The 21,675-nt window shown below is 46.3% G+C and overlaps 1 protein-coding gene across 4 annotated transcripts in view; it reads right to left on the minus strand.

Annotated features, from left to right (window-relative positions):
* LOC123773625 (uncharacterized) overlaps positions 1-21,675 on the minus strand; it is a 301,086-nt gene that overhangs the window by 54,748 nt on the left and 224,663 nt on the right. For all 4 annotated transcript variants that reach the window (XM_069312402.1, XM_069312403.1, XM_069312400.1 and 1 more), the window contains one exon: positions 2,805-2,927. In XM_069312402.1, coding sequence (XP_069168503.1) covers positions 2,805-2,927 — 123 coding nt within the window. The remainder of the gene's footprint in view (positions 1-2,804; positions 2,928-21,675) is intronic.

Consider the following 21,675-nt stretch of genomic DNA (forward strand, 5'->3'; position numbering starts at 1 on the left):
ATTAAAACAGGAATTTTTAGCCAGTAACAATCAGTGCATTTATAGAAAACGGTCCACAATCACTCACCGAATTCGAATGAATCTAAAGGTCCACCAAGGCTGTCTTTATACACGTTTCAGCTTTACCTACTCAGAACGAAGGCGTCCATGTAGCACGGGCTATGGCGAGCCCGTAATCTTTTTTTTTACAACCTGAGACGTATTATGTATCCTAGTGCAGATGGCCTTGGCGCACGCCACCTGGCCAGAGGCCCCACTCCGAGGTCGGTCTCTCTAATTGCCGCTCAGTTAACAATGCATTTAACTATTAGTGGTTTTTCCCTCCTCTGTCTGGGGGGGGAGGGGCTGTCACAGGCCATGATAAACAACGGATGACCCCGACTGTTAGCGTAATTTTCCCGACGCATTGCATGTCGAAATACCGTTAGTCTGAAATGCATTTTAGTTGGTTTCAAGAAAGTTCTAATTCCCAGGGGCCAGATTCACCAAGCAGTTACGCAAGCACTTACGAACGTGTACATCTTTCCTCAATCTTTGACGGCTTTGGTTACATTTATTAAACAGTTTACAAGCATGAAAACTTGCCAATCAACTGTTATTATTGTTATAAACAGCCTCCTGGTGCTTCGGAGCTCATTAACTGTTTAATAATTGTAAACAAAGCCGCCAAAGATTGAGAAAAGATGTACAGGTTCGTAAGTGCTTACGTAAGTCCTTTCGTGAATCTGCCCCCAGGTCTGTTTGATAACAGTTTACGCCAACGGGCCGTTACTGGGCCGCGTTGAGTACTTTGCTCCTTGTTTCTAATAGATATAAACTTTATATATCGTTAGGTTTGATAAACCTATTAACAACGCACTGTTATTAAACCGTTTAACACTATATATATAACAGGCATATTAACCGTTGCTTGGTCACCTGGAGTGATAACAGGATACTGTTAGTACTGTCTGTTGATCCAACGGGGTTTCCCCGCTATAATGGGTAGGCGTTACCTAACGGTGCTGCCATCTGTGCCTGGTCCTCCGAGGCGCACGCACACACACACACACACACATACCGTACACACACACACACACCGTACACACACACACACATACCGTACACACACACACACATACCGTACACACACACACACACACACACCGTACACACACACACACACATACCGTACACACACACACATACACACACATACCGTACACACACTCACACACTTGCTAATGACCGCTCCACCTCCCCTAGAGCGCATGCGCCGTCCTTGTGGTACTCACCTAGGTGTAGTTCAATACAATATCTCACTTATATTCCTTATCATAAGTGTATAACCGATTATACAAGTATAACCTTCCTCAACCATATCATTTCACTTAAGACTCCTATCACTGAAGAAGTTTCTTCTGGTATCTGTAATGTGTATGCACAGGTTCCATACCTGTTCCGTCGATCTGTTGCTGTTTGGACACGCTTCCTTGTCTAATTTTGTCAAGTCCCCCTCCCCTGAAATCATTCATATCGTTGTCATGTCTCGTGTGTCGTTTCATCGGGTACTCACATAGTTTTACTTCTGGGGTTGAGTTTCGGCTCTTGGGTCCCGTTTCTCAGCCTATAATAGGCTGTTGTAAAGGTTTTAGAGCTAATTAGGCATTAGCATACCTACTTGTAAAGCCGTGTATGGAGTGCCTGCCTCCACCACTCCACAACCCGTACATGGAGTCTGCCTCCACCACTACACAACCCGCACGAACCCAAACAACCATAATATAACCTATCAAAGTTGTTACATGGAAAACGTCAATATTGCAATGGTTGAATTTTTACCAATAAGTCGCATTTCTAACGTATTGGTCAATTCCAAAACATAAGAAATAAATGCGTACTATAGTGTGTTAAAGGTAGCAGCAGCAGCAGCTGGACGGGGCTCGAACCCGGGTACAGGTAATGACTAATGATGATTAGGTATATACGAATATGTAAATCCAATCACCAATATAGTTTAATTAAATCATTGACGGTATATAGCATTTTTTTTGTGTGTCTAACTTCACGTCAGTGACTTAAGTCATTCGACGTGCGCATTTACTCATAAAAAAAGATAAACGTCATAAAAATGACGTAGTTACTGTTGCAAAGTAGAAAACAGCAGTTTATTTGCAATCTCTCTTCAGGTAATTACTTAAAAAATTACCTGTAAATGTAACACTTAAACACTTAAATAAATTCCTGTCGAGCTCATTTCTGTTTGACCGAATTGTTGTGGGTGTTTGGGGGTTGGGGGGTGGGGTGGGGGGCTTGGGGGGGGGGGTAACTGTCCAACCAGACTGTGGAGGGCAAATGACCTCGGACCAAGATTCACGAAGCAGTTACGCAAGCACTTACGAACGTGTACATCTTTCCTCAATCTTTGACGGCTTTGGTTACATTTATTAAACAGTTTACAAGCCTGAAAACTTGCCAATCAACTGTTGTTATTGTTATAAACAGCCTCCTGGTGCTTCGGAGCTCAGTAACTGTTTAATAATTGTAAACAAAGCCGCCAAAGATTGAGAAAAGATGGACAGGTTCGTAAGTGCCGGCGTAACTGCTTCGTGAATCTGGTCCGAGGTCATTTGACTTCATCAGTCTCTACCGAGGCAAATGACCCCGGTATTATTGTTCAAGATTCGCTACCTGGCACAAAAAGTTCCAAGTAGCACGGGCTATGGTGAGCCCCTAGTTGTCTTACCACCCCGGTAGAGACATGACCACCTCTCCACCGGGAGGGAGATGTCCTGCCCCACCATTACACAAAGATAAACTCTTACCGGGGTCCTCAGCGTAGTAGGAGCGGGTGTCCGATTCTCCAAGACCTTCGTCGGGGAATTCTGTCGTAACGTAGTCGTTGGAAGCGTCCTCGTAGCCGTCGGCCTCGTCCTCGCTGCCGTAGTCTGTAAAAAAGTGTAGCCAGGGTGTCAGTACACAGCTTTATAGGGCGTCGGTACACCGTACTACAGTGTGTCAGTACACTGTACTACAGTGTGTCAGTACACCGTACTACAGTGTGTCGGTACACCGTACTACAGTGTGTCGGTACACCGTACTACAGTGTGTCAGTACACTGTACTACAGTTTGTCAGTACACCGTACTACAGTGTGTCGGTACACCGTACTACAGTGTGTCAGTACACTGTACTACAGTGTGTCAGTACACTGTACTACAGTGTGTCAGTACACTGTACTACAGTGTGTCAGTACACTGTACTACAGTGTGTCAGTACACTACACACAAATCACAATAGCGTGATGGATCAAATGAACAAATCCACAAGGATCCTGAGGCTGCAGGATCCAGTAAGTTCAGTTTGGTTTCAACTCGTTTTGACCATGTAGCTCAGTCGATTAAGGCAGCGTCTGGGATGCTCTCGGACGCAGGTTCGAATCCTCGTCACGGCCCTTGTGGATTTGTCAGTACACTGGTTTATAGAGCGTCGGTACACTGTACTATAGGGTGTAAGTATACTGCTCTACACCAAAGGTGTGTGTGTATATAGAGCAATATGTCTCAAGGTACAAAATATAGATATAAAAATGTAGACATTTTGTAATATTGGATTTAAAAAAACGGGTTCTAATAATTAGATACTCTGACTATAAAACCTACGTTACGCCTAAGTTATCAAAAGCCTCGTTTTCACAATCTTAGGCCTAATTTAGTAGGTCTATGTGCCTTTATTAGGCCTAGAAGTATTAGATTTAGTCGCTGCATTCATCCTCGTTGTCCCTACACAAATTTTATTACCCAAAAAGGTGGATTTTTTTGGTGTAGGGGGAATAAAAGTTCATAATTTGCACCACCATCTAGACACACTTGTGCCTAAGCACTTGAAAAACAACTCCACCTCCTCATAATTCTACATATATCGTAGATATGTGATTCTACATATACTGACAGACTTAGTTATGCACATACACAAGTTACTCTCAACAAAACTCACATATGATACAAATGCCAGAATTTCCCCGAAAAAAAAATCCAAATTCTTTACAAAATTGCTAACAATTGAACACCAAAAAATTGACCCGGAAATAGCAAATTATAATTGGCACCAATGAGATCGCTGCCCAATAACTTCTAACGTTGGAACGTATGAAGTTAAACAAATCCACAAGGGCCGTGACGAGGATTCGAACCTGCGTCCGGGAGCATCCCAGACGTGTGATCCTTCGTGTGTGTGAAGGTATGAAGTAGTTAGCGTTCAAAGATTGATTGGTTGATAAAGATTAAGCTACCCAAGAGGTGGCACGGGCATGAATAGCCCGTAAAAGCTTTCAAAGGAAAGGAACTTCCATATATATAATATGTAAGCTTCAGGGGGTTGACGGAAGGGGGTTTGGAGGGGGGTGAAGGGGGAGGGGTGACTTTTCTGGGGTGAGGGGGGGGGGAACCACCGGAAAAGGGTTAACAATGCTTCCTCTTATATCACACGCCCATTATACTGGAACACCAACCAGGAGCACCACCACGGAACACCAGCCAGGAGGAGCACCACCACGGAACACCAGCCAGGAGGAGCACCACCACGGAACACCAGCCAGGAGGAGCACCACGGAACACCAGCCAGGAGGAGCACCACCACGGAACACCAGCCAGGAGGAGCACCACCACGGAACACCAGCCAGGAGGAGCACCACCACGGAACACCAGCCAGGAGGAGCACCACCACGGAACACCAGCCAGGAGGAGCACCACCACGGAACACCAGCCAGGAGGAGCACCACCACGGAACACCAGCCAGGAGCACCACCACCAGCACGGAACACCAACCAGGAGCACCACCACGGAACACTAGCCAGGAGCACCACCACGGAACACCAACCTGGAGCACCACCACGGAACACGACACACAATAACTTACTCATATTGAATTTCATGATGCAGACGAACCAGCAGTTCAGTTCACTAACGACCCTGTGTGCGCTTAATCACATATAACAAGCAATTCGAGCACCGAACAGCCTGCACCCTTCCCCAAGTAACTTCCAAGACGCTTGCAGCTTCCTGGCGTTCCATGTACTTAAGTAACAATGTTCCCCCAACGTAGAGGCGCCGTCGCAAATACGGAATTGCGCAGTTTCTGCGCTGCGGTCTTGACACAGACGCTGGACAGCTAGGCACCTCAGAGGTCACCTTCTCATGCCTACACCATCTTCAAGAGTGACCGTCTCACGTCTCTCTTTATCCCTCACTCTTGTCAGTTCATTTGGGTAGTGAAGGAGCAACGCGTGCACCCCCCACCAGAGACAGTCAGACACTGCTGGATCAACCTATCAACACGCGCATCAAGCCCGGGATTTAGCCTTACTGCGCATGAGTAAGCCCCGTAATGCAGCTGAATTGTAAACAAACAGGAATATTTATTATATCCCCTACACCCCTCCCCCCTTTTGGTTATCTCTGCTATCCTGACGGAGGGGAGGCGAGGCACGATGGGGGAGAGGGGGTGTTCTAGAGGCATTGATGATAGCGAACGAACCGCGGACAGCAATTCAGAACCATTTGTTGATGTTTAACGAGGCAGCGAAATGTAGGTTAGCCTGTATGGCCGATCGGCCGATCACACACGACCCCTCTGCCTTTCGTTCACTTTCATTTCACTTCGCTCACCAATACATCCCCCCCTCCCCCCACCCACCCCACCCCACCCCTCTCCCGAAACACATAATCGAATTTTAACACACCTAAACCTTAATGATTTAAGTGATAAGTAAATCCAGACGCCAGGATACAAGTGACTTAAAACATTAAACTAATTTGTCGAATTTGATAAGACACTCTACAAGTTTAAGTATGTTTATTGAGACAAGAAAGAAATGCATATCAAAGGGATAGTGTAGCTTAGGCTATTTCTAGCCTCCTTGACATTGTAAAGACCTCTAGGCTCAATAGGCTCTATCCCCTTTACACCAGTCGAGTGCCGGAGTCAAAGAGCTGAAGCTCAACCCCCCCCCCCACCTCATACACTCAGGTTAGTGCCAAAAAAAATTAAATATGAACCTCTGTAATGCCCACGAATATTAACGTACATAAGCCGTCTTGTGCACCTCAACGTTTAAGCATGTGGTGGTCAAGATTGGTTTTTTCCCCGGCTATGATGGACGCAATTGGCATGCACATGAGCAGTTCCGACGGCTGTTCCCTCTCTGCGTACCAAAGGGAATGCATATAACAGCCGGAGTTGACTCTTAAAGCAAGCACAAATTTGGCTCGTACATGTGTAAATACCCAATTTGTACATGCGTACGCTGTACACCCCGAGAGCTTGTATATGTATACAAGCATACACATCTTCTAACATGACATCAACAATACATACATGAACTCGTACATATGTGAATGTAAATACGTACAAAGGTACACACACACACACACACACACACACACACACACACACACACACACACACACACGGGTGTGTGTGGTGTGGAGGAAAATAAATAGTAGTAGTAGAAACAGTTGATTGACGGTTGAGAGGCGGGCCGAAAGAGCCAGAGCTCAACCCCCGCAAGCACAACTAGGTGAATACAGAAACCAAAAAACCCTACGCAGGTGAGTCAATGAATTGAAACCTATTTAAACATTAACACAATTATCAACAGATATCTACCCCCGGAGCACAAATCTCCACCCCACTAACACACAACCACACACACACAATCCCAAACACACAATCCCAAACACAATCTCTTACCACACATTCACCTGCTTTATCAGAACACTTTCATTGGTTCAAATTTGTATCCTAATCCAGTAACTTTCTCTCCAGCGGTTCTTTGATCAGGAGGAAAGGATGAAGAAACGCCTAAGCGTGTTTGTCGTGGGTGAGTGTGGATGAGCTACGGAGGAGGAATCAGAAATAAGTTAAGTTGTGATAAGTTAAACTGTTAAGTTAAGCTCACAACCTTAACTTAACTGATAAGTTAAGCTCACAACCGTTCCGCCTCGAACTTTGCCACAGACAACTTAGAGAAGACGTCCTCAAGGTTCGTAACACACTCTTTAGTTGGTCGTCTTCAAGACATCTTCCCATTTTCTATATCTGAACGCTTAAACAATCATAATAAAAAAAATACTTACTACCTAGGAACATTTAAGCAACATTAAAATTGCTTAAATAACATTTAAGCAATTTTATCTGTTGTTATTATGTGTTATACCCCTTGTAAGTATGTGTTCCACCCGTGTCACTATCTGTCGGTCAAACAGGTAGCATCTGGGAGAACAGGAAGACTAGAAAGAAAGTGCAGAGAAAAAATAGGAGAGACACAGAAAGAGACAGACAGACAGTAAGGAAGTGAAAGCAGCCGCTGTATAGCATCAACAGAAGAACAAACATGTATAAGAATCTTGGGTCTTCAAGAAACCCGATCTCACGACTTAATAAATTAAACTCACAATTTAATAAAATCAACGGAATAAAGTCATCCCACACTACATTAATACAATAAAAATCTGCGAATTTTTCACATAACAAAGAATAAGAAATATCTGGAACTTGTCTTGCACACGAAATGATTTCAATATATTCTTTAAAACGATATTAAGATAAGATAATAGAGAAAATTAAAATATATTACAAAAATATATTACAAATATTACAAAATTACAAATAGAGAAAATTAAAATATATTACAAACCTGCTCAAGTGAAAACAAACACACAGACCCACAAAACATAGATTAAAAACAATACAAATTATATATTTAAAAAAATAAATAAATCCTAAACTATCAACATAAAACTGAACTTTTATTTCCTAGTTCCATTTAAATTTCAGAATTTAAATTAAGAACTTATATCAAAGTGAAACAACAGGTCAATGACTTAACATATATATATATTAGGCTTTTTGTGATTACAGATATATATATATATATATATATATATATATATATATATATATATATATATATATATATATATATATATATATATATATATATATATATATATATATTTTTTTTTGCTTTTCTTTAACAAGAGGCAATATAGCAATTGCAAAATTGGTTTAATGTTGAGTGAAAGATAGCAAGTCAGGTGTTGCTACAGGTGTGTGGAGCCACTAGTGGTGGTCGCTGGTAGCTGGCTGGTCGCTATAGTCAGTGGTCAACACTATTAGAGTTAAATGGTTGGTTAATATAGTATATTAACTGTTTTAAGGCTAATATATTTAGCTATTTTAAGTTGTATGATGGTAAGGGGAAAATACTGACACACACACACACACACACACACACACACACACACACACACACACAGGATAGAGGTGATTGGGGATTAGGTGGTGAGGTTGGGGGAGGGGGAAGGATAGGGGGGGGATACTACGATGGAAGGGAATGGATAGAAGGGGTAGGTTTGCTTCGGCTAGAGGGTAGGGGGTAGGGGGGTAAGAGCCCCACAGAGACCATTCCCATCAGCTGTCCTACACCTGGACAGCTTCCGGTGTGCGGACCAGGTGTGGAACAAGCAATTAACCTGCTCAGTGATTACTAAGGTGGTGTGCGCGTGCGCGGAGGGGCGCTCTACCTGGCTCCCCCGCCCCCCGTACGCTCCCCCCCTCCCCACGACACCGTAACAGGTCGTATTTTGTACGTTACGTTAAGCAACGTTAAAATTTTCAACCTGACATAGAAGCGACGACTCAATAAATAATCAACGTTTTCTATGGATCGGACGCGATAACTTAGGCATGTGGGTACGTTTTCTGTGATACGGTTAGCAGGGTGGACTTTTGTTTTTAACGGCGGACAGTGTTTTAACGACGTCGTGGGTTAGTTTGGGGGTGAGTAACTCCTTCAGCATTTACGCATTAACTCGTGTAAACCTAATCCAGCTTAGGCAAGCTTTAGCTGTGCGTTTGTGATGGGTTCCAACGGACGCGTTATCCCCTGTGGAGATAGCAACGGAAAAGGATAACAATTAGCATTGGGATAATTCAGTTATGAAGCAGGCGAACCAGTCACCAAGCCACAACCACACTAGGACAACGTGACATCCACACTCAACCAAGAAATTTAAGCGGGAAACCAATGCAGTTCGCCGCAAGCGGATCCGCCTGCGGGAGTTGCAGTTTAATCCATTGTAAAACCCGTCATCTTCGATAACCACCGACCTGTTGATCCATATCCTACAGAGACATCCTAGAGACTCACCGGGGTAAACTTAGAGGATACCCTGTCTCCCCCGTCCAGCAATAGGGATACTCTCCTTGGAGTTTACTTGAGGAGTATACTGATGGCCTCCAATATACCGTTCCTGTCTTGAGATCTTAAATTTCCTTGACGACTCGGATGGAATGTAGCCACGGCGCTGGTGATGTTGTTCTATTGTTTTACCTACACACGGACATATATATACAAGGGCTCAAGGGTGCAGGCGCGCACGCACGCACGCACACACACACACACACACACACACACACACACACACACACACACACACACACACACACACACACACACATTACTTCAAAATGAAAGTAAGAGTGAAAACAGCGACCAAACTGCGGCAGAGGCATCATAATCACACGACCCTTGTCTCTGTTGAGTGTCTTAAAATTTCCCCAGTCAACTCCCCTGGAGTTTGTATACAGGAATATCTCATGGCATTTCTAGTGACCTTTCACCGCCTCCACAACAGGGGCCTGGTGATCTCTCTCTCTCTCTGTCTCTGGTCGTCCACAGCTTCCTGGTCTCTCTCTGGTCGTCCACAGAGGCCGCCACGACCAGACACGAGGATTTCACCACCTCGTTAGCGACACAGCGGCGACGAGGGCGGCTCCTGCCCGCTGACAGCCTGGCTGTGGTGTTGGACAGTGGCTTCAGGATATCCTAGCATCCCTCTTGAAGCGTGTTGACAGCAGGGTGGGATGGTGTCCGCTCTCTCCCGGGACATAGACTTCTACAAACTCCCGCTGCTATACTGTGTGCTAAAGCTTCCCTGGCATCAAGTTTCACCCGCCAAAGAAATCGCAACTTACGATAGAATTATATCTAACAGCGCTCCACCGCGCTTATCGGACAAAGTGGACCGCATGTCTCCACCTGTGGTGAACTTTCTAAATACACTGACCACACACCCACGCCACCACAACACTGACTGACCTGTTCGCAACACTGCAGCTCCTCCAGCACACACACACACACACACACTGACGGTCACACGGCGTCTCAAAGGCTCAGCGAGTCACTGCTTAATGTTCGTGCTCTCCTGGTCTGAGGCAGAGTGATAGGTGCGGGTGTGTGTGGGTTGTGGCCCCAGCCAGGAGGGAGCATAGCGAACAAAAGACGTACACCACCACCTGCTCAGGTGTGGAGGGTTGCTGCTGTGCCCCGCCAACCAACCCTCTCTCTCTGCATGACTTGTTAGCCTTCAGGAGCCGCCGCCGCGCCCTTGGCCACCTGAACTATACGACGGCAATGCTGTTTCACTGCCCCCTCCCCTTTCAGACATCACTAGCTCGTAGCCCATGCGTTTTAACACCCTCTCCTACGGCCCTTTTACGCTATACTAGCCCCAATAGATGGCATTATAGCAAAAGATAGCATCTACAGGAAGGGAGGGAGTTAGGATGTGGAGACATTTCCTGTGAACCGCGGTCTGACCCCACCGCTAAAATTATCTAAGTCTCCCCTTCGTCCTACTAAACTCTCGTATGATTTATTTACTAACAAACCTCAAACCTCTTCTTTGTTGTATATATTTGACAAAAACAACAGCTATACAGGGACAAATCATCCTATTCAAAAACATCAACAAGAACAAATTACCCGAACAAACAAGTTATTGAAGAAAAAAAAATTGGAATACAAAAATTATTCCGTTTTCTTTCCCCCAGATGTGGTAGCGCACTTTGTGTCTTAAGGACCCCTGACGGTAGAGGCCAGAGTAGCCTGCACCACACGCGTCTCATGCAAGATGCTGAACACAACAGGAGGAAGAAAACGTTGCTAACGTCGCCGTTATTAAGACGTATTGTCGACGACGACGGGAGACATAATGACCGAGTTCCGGGCCACTCTGTGACGGACAAAAGAGACAAAAGTAATGTTAAGGATGAGAGAGGAGGATAATAGATAGATGGTAGATAGATAGAAGGACAATAGACTTTAGGTTCTGGAACGACTGGCAAGTGTTCGAAATAGTTCGGCTGGCCAGACACGAACGGAACACGAACAAAGGTCGTAGTTAGAGATGGTTAGAATGTAACTTGTTAAGGACGCTGACGTATGGACGTACGACGTACAGTGTCGTAAGGACATGGACGTACGACGTACAGCGACGTAAGGACGCTGACGTATGGACGTACGACGTACAGCGTCGTACGCTGTGGGGGTTAGGAAGCTGTTGTGGGTTGCATCGTGCCGTCCTAGCACCCTCACCCCCAGAGATGAACACCGTTATCTTCTTGAGGTTATCTTGAGATGATTTCGGGTTTTAGTGACCCCGCGGCCCGGTCCTCGACCAGGCCTCCACCCCTAGGAAGCAGCCCGTGACAGCTGACTAACACCCAGGTATCTATTTACTGCTACGTAACAGGGGTCATCAGGGTGAAAGAAACTCTGCCCATTGTTTCTCGCCGGCGCCCGGGATCGAACCCGGGGACCACAGGATCACGCGTCCAGTGTTCTGTCCACTCAGCCACCGGCTCCCCTAGGCTCCCCTAGGCATACGTCAGGCTGCGAGCAGCCGCGTCCAACAGCCTGGTTGATCAGTCCAGCAACCAGGAGGCCTGGTCGACGACCGGGCCGCGGGGACGCTAAGCCCCGGAAGCACCTCAAGGAAAGGCCCCTTCATTTGCATAGAGTGTTTACACAGATTAAGTTTGACTGGAGATATCAAAAAAGATATTTATGTCTGGTGTGGTGATAATGGGTCCTATTACATCTGTCCAGGGAGAGTTTCAGAGCAGGATTTGCACTTAAGAACAGGCTTTTGTAAATGTAATTGACACAAGAGAATGTGTGGAGTGAGTTTAGCATGTTTATGGATTTAAAGAAGGGGGCTGAGTGTTGTCTGAAAGCAGAATTTGTTATTGTCCTGATAGCAGACGTCTGCTGAGGTGATGATGGGCTTGAGGTAGTTTGCAGTGATTGAACCCCCATGCACAGATACCATATGTAAGATAGGGATAAACAAATCCACAAGGGCCGTAACGAGGATTCGAACCTGCGTCCGGGAGCATCCCAGACACTGCCTTAATCGACTGAGCTACGACAGGGTAAAAGTGTTGAAACCGAAGTTCGAATCCTCGTCACGGCCCTTGTGGATTTGTTCATTTGATGCATCACGTTAGTGTGATCTCTGTGTGTGAAGATAGGGATATATCTTGAGGTTATCTTGAGATGATTTCGGGGCTTTGCAGTGTCCTCGCGGGATAGATTAGTGCATAGTATAGTGAGAGGAGAGCAGAGTTAGGTACATAATATCTGATTTTAGAGAGTATATCAACTGTTTTTTGAACCTTTCTTAGTTATGTGTTGTATGTGGGTGCTTAAGTTGAGTCTCTTGTCTAAGTCTCTTGTCTAAGAGGAGCCGGTTGGCCGAGCGGACAGCACGCTGTACTTGTGATCCTGTGGTCCTGGGTTCGATCCCAGGCGCCGGCGAGAAACAATGGGCATAGTTTCTTTCACCCTATGCCCCTGTTACCTAGCAGTAAAATAGGTACCTGGGTGTTAGTCAGCTGTCACGGGCTGCTTCCTGGGGGTGGAGGCCTGGTCGAGGACCGGGCCGCGGGGACACTAAAGCCCGAAATCATCTCAAGATAACCTCAAGACAACCTCAAGATAAGTATAGGAACTTTCCATCAATGTTATTGCTAATGTTAACATTGTCTATCTGAAGCTGAATTTGCATTTGTTGATTTGCTTCCAAAATAAAATGTAGTAGATCTTTTCTATGTTTAGTGTGAGTTTGTTGGTTGACATCCATACGTGAACTTTTTTTAAGTTCATTGTTTACAAAATTATTCAGTGTGTGTGGGTTGGGGTCTGAGTAGATGAACACCGTGACGTCATTATTATACAACAACTTAGCAATAACAGTCTGAAAGTCCTATAAAATGTATGTATATATATATATATATTATATATATATATATATATATATATATATATATATATATATATATATATATATATATATATATATATAGGTCACAGGCATTCACCCGCCATCAAGAAATGCTGAGTAATTTGCCAACGTACCAATTTATTAGGTTCTCCATTTTCTGTAAAACCAGAGGTGATTCAAAGAAAACCGGGAACGTCAGCACAGTGTTAGAGGAGTAACTAAAGTAAAACAACTCGTATGTTTTTTTTCTCACCTAACTGTTCTCGCTTAATTGTGATTGCACAGAGGGATATGGCGGGTGGAGGAAGCGGGCTATTTGTCGAGCTTCAGCTCTTTAGTTCTGCCTCTCAACGTATAACTGACTGTTGCACAGGCTTCTGATTTTTATTTAATACTTAATTATTAAAACCAGTCCTTCAAACACACACCCAGTCCGTCAAATTCAAGACCCAGTTCGTCAAACGTAGACCCAGTCCGTCAAATTCAAGACCCAGTTCGTCAAACGTAGACCCAGTCCGTCAAATTCAAGACCCAGTTCGTCAAACTCAGACCCAGACCGTCAAACGCAGACATTGCCAATCAAACAAGGACACCATCCATCAACTGGTTCCAAGTTCCATCCATCAACAAGTTGCAAGTAGCACGGGCTATGGTGATCCCGTAGTGGACTTACCTGGCACAGGAGTGATGCCTCTTCCCCTACACCTCGTGGTAAGCCTTACCCTACTGATTCCCCCCTGGAACACAACCCGCCAATCTATTGGCAACAAGGTACTCAATTACTGCTGGGTGAACAGGGGGGCGAAAAGCTAAGAACAGACTGCTCAATCAATCCTCCCTTGGCCAGGACTCGAACCCAGCGCAAATGGCTAGTGCGGTGAGCGTGTTACCGCTGTGCCATCACTAGGTGTTTAACATGGCTACTGGACCCTAAGATATCCAGGAAGACCCCGAGAATATTCACAGGTGGCTAATAGAGTCCAACGTCAACACATGCAATGTAATGAAGATGGGATCTGAAGACAGGAAGCTGAACACACTGAACAAGATGGGATGAACAACCCATCCTGGAGTCGAATAATTACCGACAGTGGCACATGATCTATTGTTTCCGTTAATAAAAACAAATAAAAAACTTAAAACAGTATACGCGAGTGAAATATAGCAAGATAAGCTTAGCGTATAATGGAACAGTCCACTGACTTCAGGAAGTGAGCACAACAGGCTACAGCAACCGGTGCTCAATACAGCTGTAGCAACAGTAACCAGTAGACACAACAGCTGTAGCAACAGTAACCAGTAGACACAACAGCTGTAGCAACAGCTGCTGTCTGGTAAAGACACGTACACATGATCACGGCATACAACGTTACAGACATTCCTTCAGTGGTGTCTCTCCGCCAGTCCTTAAGAGTACAGTTAGTAGTGTCCTCGTACAGACATGAGACAGAGACAAAGCAAGAGACCAAAGAGAGAGAGAGACAGATGCCTCTTTGGTTAACAGGGCTGTTAGTATCGAGGTAAATTACAGCAGTCTTCAAACGCTCTACTAACGACCGCTCAGCACGAACCACTTTAGAGCTATAATTCAACGCAGACAGGCAGCAGCAGCAGCAGCAGCAAGCCGTCTGTCGTAGGAGTAACTGTAGACGGTGATGTGTTCCGGAATCCGAACACTGGTCGAATAGTTTCTTCCGGCAACAGCTTCCCGAGTTTCCGTATTACGGTCCCCCTTCCAGGACCCGTCAAGAACAAGTCTTCCCGTTCTCTTTCCAGGAGGACCCGTCAAGAACAGTCTTCCCGTCCCCCTTCCAGGACCCGTCAAGAACAGTCTTCCCGTCCCCCTTCCAGGACCCGTCAAGAACAGAGACAGAAACACACACAATCCAGCCCAAACTCAAGGGAGGACCCCGAAGTTCCAGGAATTAGATGGAGGAGCTGGACCGAGATCCACTGAAGGCCAAGAGCGAGGTGGAGTGAGTGAAGGGTGTTAATGACGGCCGTTCCAGAGGCAAATACTGTAATGGGTCCATCATCAACTAGGCTGCGACGTCCTCTCTAGCGTGCAAGTTGCCTTGCCAATGAGACGATATGCAGGCGAGGAGTCACAATAACGTGGCTGATGTATGTTGACCAGACCACACACTAGAAGGTGAAGGGACGACGACGACGTTTCGGTCCGTCCTGGACCATTCTCAAGTCGATTGTGTCGACTTGAGACACAATCGTGTCTCACAAGACTTGTGTCGACTCTCTCTCTCTCATTCTCACAATCGACTTGAGAATGGTCCAGGACGGACCGAAACGTCGTCGTCCCTTACACTTCTAGTGTGTGGTCTGGTCAACAAGGTGTAATGATCCTGTCGTCACCGAAGAGGCGATATCAATGATGTCGTTGTGGTATATAAACAACAGCTCTCGCCCGGGCCGGTGGATCCACAACGACATCATTGATATCGCCTCTCTCTCTCTCTCTCTCTCTCTCTGTCTCTCTGGGGGAGGCGCTGGGGGAAGATGGAACAAGATAACGGAGGGAAAAGGGGGGGGAAGAAGAGACCCGGGCACAGCCGGATATGCCATCTAAATGCTATTCCTGTTTTCATAACATTGCACATGCCTGGGTTCAAGTCCAACAGCCACGCAACACCAGCCTATAACTCCTTACCGCTAGGTGGCACCAGGTGAAAGGAAACGCTGCCAAAACGCTTCTGTTTTGACGCTACAATTGCCGCCCGTCGTCTCGGTGTGCCAACCCCATCAACCCCCCTAACCCATCGAGGTCGATAAACTGAGAACGTCCATATTACGGTACATTAATTTTTTTGCAAACAGGTTCCGTTAAAAAGGTGACCTATTAGGCCAGACGACGGGTTGGACCTGAACCCGGGACCTGTCGGTTGTGACCCGAGAACGCTGACCACTTGGCCACAGGACCCAGGGGCCAGATTCACGAAGCAGTTACGCAAGCACTGACGAACCTGTCCATCTTTTCTCAATCTTTGGCGGCTTCGTTTACAATTATTAAACAGTTAATGAGCTCCGAAGCACCAGGAGGCTGTTTATAACAATAACAACAGTTGATTGATAAGTTTTCATGCTTGTAAACTGTTTAATAAATGTAACCAAAGCCGTCAAAGATTGAGGAAAGATGTACAGGTTCGTAAGTGCTTGCGTAACTGCTTCGTGAATTCGGACCCTGAAGTCAATAGCGACGATTCGTGCATTCTTGAAGGGGTGGAAAGGGGGGGAGAATAGGGGGAGGTAGGGGAAGAGGGGGAAGGTAAAGAGGGGGGGGGGGGGTTGTGGCGCAACAGGAGCCCCCCCAACACCAAGGGGGAGCACCATATGACGGCGGCGTCATCTGTTGTTTGGTAACGGAGCTGAACAACAGTCACCCGTTGTCTCTACCGTTGTCACCTGTGACGCTAGCCTGGACGTAACAACGGACATGAACGTAACAAAGGTGACATGATGACAATGGTCATCACATTGTAGTTGGAGGCAATTAAAGAAAAAATAATGTCAACATTGCTCGAGGAATTTGCAATGATTTTCTTTATATATATATATATTTTTTATGATGTTTTCGAAGCTGGATTTGATACGTCTTGGGGCCTCGTCTGTCTGTCATAGAGACTCACCCACACACCCCCACACCCCCCACAGCCACCACACACACACAGACACACACAGACACACCCCCCCCACACACACAGACACCCCCTCCCACACACACACACCCACACACCCACACCCCCACACACCCACACCCCCACACACCCACACACAGACACACACACAGACACACCCCCCCAACACACACACACACACAGACACACCCCCACACACCCACACCCACCCACACCCCCCACCCCCCACCCCCCACACCCCACACCCACACAACCACTCCCTGGAGGTCATCGACTGGTGACAAGAAAGCCCCCCCCCCTCCCCTGGTCTTCCCCCTGGAGGAGACCCAACTCTCTACAACACATTATTGAGCATCTTGAAGATGCTCCCTCCCCCCCTCCTCCTTGCTCTCCCACGTCCTGGGAGGGGAGAAGGGAGAGGGGAGAGAGATGAAGGGAGAGAAGGTGAGGTAAACACCTGGGAAACAAACAAGTGACGCTGGAACAAGTAACCACACGCAAGTAAACAAAACAATTACACAAAATAACGGGGGAAAAAAATGGTCTGTAATTTCTTATCATTAGCAGGAAATGTCTTTGTTTCTTCAGCTTGACTTCTAATTTATTCTTATCTTCCTCATTCTTATCTTCCTCATTCTTATCTTCCTCATTCTTATCTTCCTCATTCTTATCTTCCTCATTCTTATCTTCCTCATTCTTATCTTCCTCATTCTTATCTTCCTCATTCCATTCCTCCTTATACTCTCTAGCCTCCTAGGCTCCGACAGCACGCTGGACTTGTGATCCTGTGGTCCCGGGTTCGATCCCAGGCGCCGGCGAGAAACAATGGGCAGAGTTTCCTTTCACCCTATGCCCCCTGTTACCTAGCAGTAAAATAGGTACCTGGGTGTTAGTCAGCTGTCACGGGCTGCTTCCTGGGGGTGGAGGCCTGGTCGAGGACCGGGCCGCGGGGACACTAAAGCCCCGAGATCATCTCAAGATAATCTCAAAATCTCAAGATAGCCTCTCCTTATCCACCCATTAACTAACGATAGTTGTTAATGACTGATTTCTGTCGTTAATGGGGTTAAATAATTGCCGATAAATAACGATTTAACTGCCGTTAATAGCGGCAATTAACGACGATTTCGAAGGTATCAGGATATCGCAAACGACTAGAGTCGTTAGCTGGATATCACCGAAGTCACTCGGATAACGAAGTCAAACAGAGATTCAAGACCTCGACGTCACTCTCTCCAGATGTCAGATCTTCGGCCACGTCCGCCCTGGGCTCCTGATCGAGGGGGTTATAGTTGTGTTCAACCACACTATTGTGACTTGCTTTCTGCACGCTGTTGCTCCCCCCCCCCCCACACTACCTTTACTCTCACTCCCCCTCTGGGCTGCCACAGCTTCGGGCGGCCACGAATTACATTGGAACGAAAAACGTTCTAACAAATTACATTGGAACGTGCGTTAAGTCAGACGTAGTTCACCCTGGTGATGTCACACCCTAAGGACGTCACACCCTGAAAACGTCACACTCTGAGGACGTCACACCCTAAGAACGTCACACTCTAAGAACGTCACACTCTAAGGACGTCACACCCTGAAGACGTCACACCCTAAGGACGTCACACCCTAAGGACGTCACACCCTAAGAACGTCACACCCTAAGAACGTCACACCCTGAAGACGTCACACCCTGAAAACGTCACACCCTAAAAACGTCACACCCTAAAAACGTCACACCCTAAGAACGTCACACCCTAAGAACGTCACACCCTGAAGACGTCACACCCTAAGAACGTCACACCCTAAGAACGTCACACCCTAAGAACGTCACACCCTAAGAACGTCACACCCTCAAGTCCTCACGCCCTGGGAAACATATAACAAAATGCAAAACGCAAAAAACAGCATTTTTAAAACAGGTGTAGATTACCTAGCCACACTATTTGCAAGAACGTGTTGAGTTGCAACAAAGAGTCACACACACACAACTGCACGAGGCAATTCTTGGCTTGCAACCGGACCGGAATTTCAGAGCATTAAGTAAGAACCTGGCCCAGATGACTTGGAAATTAAGAGCAAAAAACATCTCGCTGAAACAAAGAAGTTATTTCTCAGTGGGGTCCGGTCAGTGGGGTCCGGTCAGTGGGGTCCGGTCAGTGGGGTTCGGTCAGTGGGGTTCGGTTAGTGGGGTCAGGTCAGTGGGGTCCGGTCAGTGGGGTCCGGTCAGTGGGGTTCGGTTAGTGGGGTCCGGTTAGTGGGGTCCGGTCAGTGGGGTCCAGTCAGTGGGGTCCAGACAGACAGGAGTCAGACCCCAATTACACACACGCATGCGTCTGCCCTTCTGAGAGAGAGAGAGATAGATAGATAGAGAGAGAGAGAGAGAGAGAGAGAGAGAGAGAGAGAGAGAGAGAGAGAGAGAGAGAGAGAGAGAGAGAGAGAGAGAGAGAGAAAATCTCACCATGGATACTAAAAGAAGGTGCAGAAGCACTAAGTGTGCCACTCTCTATGGTGTACAACAGTTTACTGGAAATAGGAGACCTACCAGAAAGCTGGAAGACAGCTAATACAGTCCCCAATATACAAAAAGGGTGACAGGCAAGAGGCACTGAACTACAGGCCAGTTTCCTTAACTTGTATACCATGCAAGGTGATGGAGAAGATCGTGAGGAAAAGGCTCGTAGAGCATCTGGAGGGAAATAACTTTGTAATACACGAACAAGGGTTCAAGGATGGCAAATCGTGCCTCACAGATTTAATAGAATTCAATGACCAGGCAACAAAACTTAGGCAAGAAAGAGACGTGTGGGCAGACTGCACTTTCTTGGACTGTCAGAAAGTCTCTGTTCCATAAAAACAGCTGCTACGGGCTGCTTCCTGTAGCTGTGTTGTGTATGTGTGCGTTACAGACAAATATGTGTAGTAGACATTGAGAAAGAAAATAGATTGGTTAGAAAGGCGGGGTCCAAGAGCTAATAGCTCGATTCTGCAGACACAAATAGTAAACACACACACACACACACACACACACACACACACAAACACATACACATTGACAGTTGAGAGGCGGGACCAAAGAGCCAAAGCTCAACCCCCGCAAGCACAAATAGGTGAGTACACACACACACACACACACACACAGATTAAGCAAGAAAGAGAGGGCTGGGCGGACTGCATTTTCTTGGATTGTCGGAAAGCCTTTGACACAGTACCGCATAAGAGGCTGGTACATAAGCTGGAGAGACAGGCAGGTGTAGCTGGTAAGGTGCTCCAGTGGATAAGGGAGTATCTAAGCAATAGGAAGCAGAGAGTTACGGTGAGGGGTGAGACCTCCGATTGGCGTGAAGTCACCAGTGGAGTCCCACAGGGCTCTGTACTCGGTCCTATCTTGTTTCTGATATATGTAAATGATCTCCCGGAGGGTATCGATTCATTTCTCTCAATGTTTGCGGACGATGCTAAAATTATGAGAAGGATTAAAACAGAAGAGGATTGTTTGAGGCTTCAAGAAGACCTAGACAAGCTGAAGGAATGGTCGAACAAATGGTTGTTAGAGTTTAACCCAACCAAATGTAATGTAATGAAGATAGGTGTAGGGAGCAGGAGGCCAGATACAAGGTATCATCTGGGAGAGGAAATTCTTCAGGAGTCAGAGAAGGAAAAAGACTTGGGGGTTGATATCACGCCAGACCTGTCTCCTGCAGCACATATCAAGCGGATAACATCAGCGGCATATGCCAGGCTGGCCAACATACGAACGGCATTCAGAAACTTGTGTAAAGAATCATTCAAAACTTTGTATACCACATATGTCAGGCCAATCCTGGAGTATGCAGCCCCAGCATGGAGTCCATATCTAGTCAAGGATAAGACTAAACTGGAAAAGGTTCAAAGGTTTGCCACCAGACTAGTACCCGAGCTGAGAGGTATGAGCTACGAGGAGAGACTACGGGAATTAAACCTCACTTCGCTGGAAGACAGAAGAGTTAGGGGGGACATGATCACCACATTCAAGATTCTGAAGGGGATTGATAGGGTAGATAAAGACAGTCTATTTAACACAAGGGGAACACGCACAAGGGGACACAGGTGGAAACTGAGTGCCCAAATGAGCCACAGAGATATTAGAAAGAACTTTTTTAGTGTCAGAGTGGTTGACAAATGGAATGCATTAGGAAGTGATGTGGTGGAGGCTGACTCCATACACAGTTTCAAGTGTAGATATGACAGAGCCCGATAGGCTCATGAATCTGTACACCTGTTGATTGACGGTTGAGAGGTGGGACCAAAGAGCCAGAGCTCAACCCCCGCAAACACAACTAGGTGAGTACAACTAGGTGAGTACACACACACACACACACACACACACACACACACACACACACACACACACACACACACACACACACCATCTGGCAAACGAAGATATCCACGCTACAGGAAGTATTTACTAAGTCTCCGCTACACCCCTACTACAACCAATCCGATTTAGTTCCTGGTTACATACCTGTAATCCAACCATGCAGCCCACCACCCTCCCAAACCTTCCAACCCTACCCACACCCCAGCCATCCAACCTCTCCTCCCAGAAAAAAAACTTAACCCCAAAATTCTTTCTAAAAATCCACGATTATCACTCATTGTATTGAGTAAAAGTTCCACCAAGAGCCTTCGGAATTTACCACACCCTGAGAGACGAGGTCTGAGGGTCGATACCCCGACTTCCACCACCAGGATGACCTTGACAGACTCCAGAAGCACGCCAAAACAAATGGCTGCTAGAATTCAATCCCCCCAAAAAAGTGTAAGGTTACGAGAATGGGAAGACTGAAAGCAAGATTAAGGAAGTGGATATCATTCCAACCAGATACAGGATGTTATTTGAATTATATTTAATGTCTAAGTCATCTTTGTATTGTTATGTAA

Source organism: Procambarus clarkii, chromosome 72 (genome assembly GCF_040958095.1).
Source record: "Procambarus clarkii isolate CNS0578487 chromosome 72, FALCON_Pclarkii_2.0, whole genome shotgun sequence".
Lineage (NCBI taxonomy): Eukaryota > Metazoa > Arthropoda > Malacostraca > Decapoda > Cambaridae > Procambarus > Procambarus clarkii.